Raw genomic sequence first — 7,465 nt, forward strand, 5'->3', positions numbered from 1 at the left:
CACGCGCGTGAAATGGAAGGCGGCGGCGCAAGAAGCCGCGCGGGTCAGGAGCGGCGTGACCCGCCGCCGGCCCGCCGCATCTCTCTCTCTCCCCTCGCCAAGGGGTGAACGGCGCCCCAAAAGAGAAAGCCGTTTTTTTTTTCGCAAACAAGTGACATCGCTCGGCTTGCTGTCGGAAAGCCAAATTAAGTCTTCGAGCGGTCACGTGGCGGCGCTGCGGGGGGAAGCGTCGAGCTGGCGCCGCGCCGTCACGCGCGTCGCAGACCTCGGCGACCAATCCCTCGAGTCCATTCGAGAGCAAAGGCTGGCGCTTTCTCCCTCCCTGGATTAATTCCGCCTCCAGCATTGATTGATGATGTCTATCAAATAATTGATGAATTGTCAGGCGGGTCCCCCAAGCAAGCCCACCTTATCTTGTTCTTTGGCTTTTATCACACGCGCGCTCGCCGCCGATGTGGCGCTAAGCGTGTGATTAGCGCGTCTTGGCTGCTTTCACGTGTGGTCTTGAATTACACGCGCGCACACACACACACCCTTCCTCGCCCTCCATCTTGTTCAGCAGCAATTTTTCCACGACTTCATGGCGGCGGAATTAACTTGAGGGATTTTGGAAGGGGCGGGGGGGGGGCGCTTCTACATGAAATTTCTCAAGAAGTATATTCTTAATTTTTCTGCTTCATTTTGAGTGACGGATGTGTGAGTCACGTGACTTTGGAACATCTCGACCACAAACGCTCATTGATGGTGATGTCGCAATCACGCTCTGGAGTTTCTCTTCCGGTGACTCGCGCCGCTAAAGTGGGCGGAGATCCGGAGCCATTTTGAAGCTTGCGATGGCCACGTGTGCCACGTGGGGGCGCCCCACACAACGAGCTGCACCGGCATGAAACGCGCCGATCGTTCGCTGACAAAACACGCAGAATCCCAACGCGGAATACGGATATGAAAAAAAAGTCCATTCCGTCAAGGCGCACTCTGAGCATGCGGCGGTTGGCTCGTCACTAATGACTCATTAGCTTGGTCAAGGTCAAAGCGCTGACCTTGGGGCTTCCATTAAAGCCAGTCAGCGGAGAGCGAAGCGACGGGGACGCACGGCTCGTCAGCGAGCTGACGCGCGCGCGCGCACGAGAGTGCAGATGAAGCTCATTTGGTGACAATTGTCCCCCCCCCCCCCCCCCCCCCCCCCCCCCTCCCCTTCCGCCTTGGACGGACCTGACGACAACCAAAAGCGAGAGCCGAGAGCAGACAAATGCCGGCTGAAGGCGTCGATGGGAAAAAGAGCCAACGATGGCACGTTGGAAATTTTGCCGTCGAAAAGTAGGCGAGCGCGGATGGAGCTAACTTGGCCACCAGGGGGCGGTATAATACTCGCAAGGTACAGAGCGGACGCCGAGACCGAGTCAAGCCGACGCTCCCCCTTATTTAGGATTCTTTTTTTGATATGCCCGCTGTATGTTTTGCCCGCACATCTCTTCACTGCTTGACTTCAAACTTGCTCGGCCGTCGAGAAGATTCACCGCGAGTCGATGCTCGTTTTGCTCGCCCGCCTCCGCCCGTTCGGCCGGCGCGTTAGCAAGAAGCTAGCGGACTCTCGGAAGACCGAGATGGGAGTGCGCTTCCTTCGTTAGGCTCGCCGAACGGGTCGGAAAAGGCTCCGCGATGCGCAGTGCTCTTTGGCGAGCGGACGGCGTCGACTGACCTGCGAGAGTCCCAAGTAGATGGAGACGGTCTCCGAGATGTACAGGAAGCGGCCTTCCTTGTTGAGTGCAAACACGAAACCGTCCAGAGACTGAGAAACAAAAACAAACACAAAGATCACTCAGTCAATCGGCATCGTCATCGCAATCCGATCAATACGTGTGAGGAGGGGCTGGCATGAGGCGTGAATGACATGGGGGGGGGTTGGGGGGATGATGTGTGAGCCAGCATGTGCTAACAACTCCTGGAGATGGGCCCTGAACCCGTGACTCCACGCGGATTTTCCTTTGCGGGCGCACAGCCAAGCGAGTCGATTCCACCGGGAGCCCCCCCCCCGCGATCCTCCCCCCCCGTCCCCACACACACACACGAGAGCAGATCCACGCGCGCCAAGAAGCGGCCCTTCGCGCATGCTAGCGGGCTAACGTCGCATTCGTGCCGGGATGGCGCCACTTGTGGAAGCATGATTGCAGAAGGGTCAAAGGTCGTGTCACTCCAGCGCTCTCACGGGCACCCCGATTTCTGGGCGTAGCCCAAAGGCGGGCTTGGGAGGGGCCCCGACACCACCCTCCTAAGGAGAAGCGCCCGTGGAGGGCATTCTGACTCCGACGCTCACACCCAAGACGCTCTCCTGGCGCCGCAGAAATTGTCTTTGGTTGACCTCGAAAACCGTCGGCGGCGGGCACCGCTCAAGTGTTTGGACTCGTGTCTGCTTCTTGATCACTTTTTGCACGCACGCACACGACGTCAACGCTCTCACGTCTGCCAACAAAATGCCGCAAGGTTCTTTTTGTCACACGCACGCCACGGAAACGCTCTTAAGCCCACGACGACGTTGTACCAAGACCGCAACAAGATTCTCTCGAGTTCACATACCAAAGCGCACAACAGCCACTTGTTTTTGGACATGGACGCTCCTCCATCGCTGTCACACACACACACACACACACACACACACACACACACACACACACACACACACACACACACACACACACACACCCGAAGCACTCTTCTGATTAAGTAAAAAGTGGATCCCGTCCACGAGGCGTCAGAGCCCTTTTTGTTTTTTTTTTTGAACACCCTTTTTTCTGAAACGAACAACAAAAAGTTCGGGTTGTCCGCGCGGCAGCCGACGGCTCTGATGAATATTCACGAGCCGGACGCCAGCATGGGCTCGGCGGACCAATCAGATACGAGCCAGCGAGCGGCGGATCCCGAATCAGCTGACCTCGCCTGTCAGACGGGATATTGTTTCCAAAAACATGCACACGCGCGCACACACTCGCACTGGGCCTCGAGGCGTGTGTGTGTGTGCAAAACCAACGGACCAGAGGAGATGGCCACTAACACACACACACAAGTAAAATAAAAAAAAAAAAACCCAACAACAAACAGTGGCGACGCACACATTGGATTGTCTGGCGCCACCCGCGCGCCCCTGGGCGTGGTGCACGCGCGCGAGGGAGAAATCACAGAGGCTCTGACCGCCTACAAGTAATTATGCTAATTGCCTGGATGCCCTTGCCTTTATTTATGCACGGCTGCTAAGATAAATAAAAGGAAATTGCTTTGGATCTAACTGTATTCATTTCAGCATGCTAACTAGAACGCTAAGGCCGCGCGCCGCGTGTGTGCGCGCGCCAGCAAGCTAGCGAGGGTGGGCGGCGCAGATTTGTTTACCCTTCACAAATTCCGCAGGTAATTGCAATTTGGATTGTACATTTATTTCTTTTATTTGTGTGTGTGTGTGTGTGTGTGTGTGGTGCGGACTGCTCGTGTTGCGTTAATAGCGTGTCTGTGCACACGCGCACACACGCCGGTGTGTCACAATAAATTGCTTTGTCCTATTAGGCAGAATGAAAATGTTGAAAAAGCTTCCGTCACTTCTGCAGATACAAAAGCGTCGTCGCTCACTTTTGCTCATGTGCGCGCGCACACACACACACAGGCGGCCGACATCGATCACGATCGTCGATAGCATGACTACTATTAAGAAGGCGATTGATTGATGAATGGCGATCAGCGTGGCGTCACCCCGCACGCGCACACACTCGACATTCACACATTCGGAAGGTAAAAGAAAGAAACGCAATTGATTGGCGAGTGCGGCCCAATGCTTCTCTCGCTTTGCGGCTGCTTGCCGCCTTTTGTAGATGCCCGCATCGATCGAGCGCCCGCGCGCGCGCGTGCAACCGTGATGAGGCCGTCGTTTAAGCATTCAGAAGAGCCGCAAACACTCGCAGGGCGACCAGCAGGCGTGACGGGAACGCCGCGACCTCGACCCCGAGCGATCGGCGTTCACCGGTGACGCGATGACCCGGAGGAGGAGCCCTCCGGCGCCCCCCGCTGGTCACCACGGCAACAGAACAGCAAACCCAAATCCGATCTCGTAACAGAGAGCGGAAACTTGCTTTGAAATTTGAAAGCCAAAGTGCGGCTGGAAACCAGAAAGCTGCGGAAATGGCTCCCGTCGAGGCGAGGTACTTCCCGCTCGGCGGAGATCCAGGCGGCGTACTCGCGCCGACGTATGAAGGGACGAAACTCGCTGTCCGGAGACACGCTGGCGGCCATCTTAGGTTGCCGCTCGCTCTGCGCGCCTGCCGTCAACGCGTGCAATTTGAAATGGCTCATCGTCGACGAAAAAGTTCTTTCATCGACGAAGCGACGGGGCTCGGCCGGGCCACATTTCACACCGCAAACGTGGACGTCACGCGCTTTCCCGCACGCGCCGGAAACCAAAAGCCGTCCGTGACGGCGGCAACGCAAGATGGCCGCCCTGCGACTTCAGCCGCGAGGGGCCCCGTTGTTCGCCCATGCTCTCTTGATGTCGGCGCGGGCGCTTGCCCGTCTCGCCGACGGGACTTCCCGTCGAGCCAGAGTACTTTTCGTCTCGCCGAAATCAAAGCCGCTCGCCGTCCACTTCCTGTTGGCTCGAGATCCGGCCCGCGTACTTCCTGTCCATCTGCCGCGCCGACGGCCCGGCGGGCCCGGCTGACATTCGGGCCGCAAAGGTCGACTCTTGCCCCACCGCTGCCAAGTCCAAAAGGGCAACTTGCCGCCGATTGGCGACGGGGCGATCGGGATGAAGTCATCGATTGGCGGGCGGGGGCGAGTGAGGCGAGAGCACGGGGGAGTCGGAAAAGGTCAACGTGTCGATCGTGCCGAGATGCTTGAGGGAGGGGGCGGGCGCGGCGGATGCTCGGCGCGTTGACGCGGCGAGCGAGGCAACGGCAAAGCCACGAGACATTCGTCAATAATCCTCCTCCTCATCGGCAGGATGAAGACTCCGCGATCGATTCGGCACTTCCTGCGGAGTTGCCGCAAAGACGGGAAATGACGTCATCAACGAGGGAAAAAGAGGTGACGCCATCGGTGTCGAGCGTCCAAACGACGTCAGAAGCGGCAGACGAAATCACATGGCTCCCGAACGACGACGTCCCCATCAGGGACAAAAAGGGAGACGCCGCCTTCTCCGGTCGGGACAAACCCGGCGACCGATCATCCGTTGGTCTTGACGTTCCGCCGTTGATTGGCGGCCAGTCCATCGTGGTTCTGAGTCTGCCCTGACCTTGGCTGGCGACCAATCCCTTCCCGGTCCGGGTGATTCCCGACATTGAGTTTGTCGGTCTCCGTTCCTCGACGTTGATTCTCGGCCAGTCCGTTCTCATTTCATCCGCTCTGACGTCGGCCGGCGACCGCTTCCTTGTTTGTCGATAAGAATCGGCGCGGAGAAGAGGAAGCTGCGTTTTGCCGTGCCGACGGCTCGCGCGACGCCTGGTGGCTTGTCAAAGGCGTTGCCGTGGCGACCAGACGGCACGGCAGCCGCCCAAAGGCGCAAACTCAAGGACGGACCCGTTAAATGCTCTCCGGATGGATGACGCTTGCTGTCGCCGAGCTTAACCTCGACGTACGCTTCCAAACACACACACACAAACGTGAGTCTTGTTGTTGACAAGAACATTCAACGAGCCTTAAGACGTTAGCGTAGCATGTAGTGACTGTCCTGGTGTGTGTGCATGCGTGTGTTTAAAAAGAAAGAACGTGCATGTTGAAGTGTGTGCCGTGTGTGTGCGAGGAGCGTGTGTTTGGAGGCCTGACTCATGGAGACAGGCCCGAGTGTTGTAAAAGATGAGCACGTTGCTCGTCAAGTCGTGTGTTGGGGCCCCGCCCTACTTGTCTCGTTATGATGATGATGATGATGATTAGCGAGAAAGTCAACCGCTTTGACAGACGCGCCGCACGACGCTAGCCCAGCATTGACGCAGCGACAGGAAGCGGCCGCGACGACCACTCATCAGTCACACGAGGCACGCCGGCCGCCATTATTGGCGATGAATGCCGCGTCTGAATCTGGAAACAACAACTCAGAAATGTCCTCAAGGGGCGATTCTACTGCCACCGATGGCCAGAGGTGGAACTGCACGTTTGCTTCTGCTTACTCATCGTGCAGCGACTTCGGCGGTCTCGGGGTCAGTCGGGGGGTTGGCGGCAGCGGGGCGCATTCGTCTCGGAGGCCAGCGGCGGCGCCGTCGAGTTGGCGTCCAAATTGAGTTGTCGCAGGAAGGCGGAGAGCGGGACGGCTAATGAGTCCAAAGCGGCGCCGTCCTCCATTTGTCTTCATTTGGCCCGATGGCCTTCATGCGTTTCGATGAGCCGACCGGCCAGGAAATCAAGCGAGCGGATGCCGCGCCTTGGGAGGGAAGAGAAAAAAAAAAAAAAAAGAGCGACCGAGCGAGTCAGCTGTACGGAGGAAAAAAATGTGACATCGTGAAACAGGAAGCGATGACGTCCAAATATCGAATGACATTCCGTGATGTGAGGGTCCCGGTGTGCCGTCGTCGCGCCCAATGGCAGCCGTGAGACAAGCGATCCAATCCGATGACGCTTGGGCGCTCGCTGTCGAGAACGACTGCGGTCTCCTCCGGCCAACTTTCCGAGTTTGACGGCCGGGCGCGTTGAGGTGCGCTCGTTTGTGTCGAGGGAGAAGAGCAGCGGAGGGAGGACGCATCCTTGGGGGCTCCCGGCGATGACGACGTCCTTCCCGTCAGGACGCTGAGGATCCACCGGCAGATGGTCAGGGGACGCGCCGAGCCGGAGAAGTTTGGAGGTGATGATGGCGTTGAACGCAGAGCTCAAGTCCACAAACGGGATCCTCGCGGACGTCCCTGCGCCGTCGAGGGGCTCCGACCTGAACGCTCTTTGGAAACCCTCAAATCCTTCCACGGCTTTGACGGGAGCCCCGATCTCGGCTTCGAATTTGAAAACCTGCACATTGGCTTCAACGACACAGTGACGGTGGATTTGAAAGCCCGATTCCAAATCCCAACCTCGGCTCCAACTCGTCATTTTCAAAGGCTCAAGCTGCTGTCCGATGCTCATTGGACACCCTGGCCAAACTTGGAACAGATTTGCCTCGCTTCGGTCGCTTCGATTTGAAACCCGAAGCTCTTGTTCCAAAGCGTCTTTTTCAAGCCGACAACGGGTTGAAAAAACACAGTGACGGTGGATTTGAAAGCCCGATTCCAAATCCCAACCTCGGCTCCAACTCGTCATTTTCAAAGGCTCAAGCTGCTGTCCGATGCTCATTGGACACCCTGGCCAAACTTGGAACAGATTTGCCTCGCTTCGGTCGCTTCGATTTGAAACCCGAAGCTCTTGTTCCAAAGCGTCTTTTTCAAGCCGACAACGGGTTGAAAAAAGGGGCATTTTGGAAGCCTTCTCTTGCGGGCGCGGTCGCAGCGGCGGCGGCGTGTTCCGAGGCGCC

At 57.6% G+C, this 7,465-nt stretch overlaps 1 protein-coding gene across 1 annotated transcript in view; it reads right to left on the bottom strand.

The window, feature by feature from the left end:
- The window catches only part of npas3 (neuronal PAS domain protein 3), a 62,127-nt gene that overhangs the window by 12,253 nt on the left and 42,409 nt on the right, over window positions 1–7,465 (bottom strand). Inside the window, 1 exon segment of the mRNA XM_019878816.1 lies at window positions 1,700–1,789. Coding sequence (XP_019734375.1) covers window positions 1,700–1,789 — 90 coding nt within the window.

The sequence above is a fragment of the Hippocampus comes genome, unplaced genomic scaffold (assembly GCF_001891065.2).
Source record: "Hippocampus comes isolate QL1 unplaced genomic scaffold, H_comes_QL1_v1.1 scaffold295, whole genome shotgun sequence".
Lineage (NCBI taxonomy): Eukaryota > Metazoa > Chordata > Actinopteri > Syngnathiformes > Syngnathidae > Hippocampus > Hippocampus comes.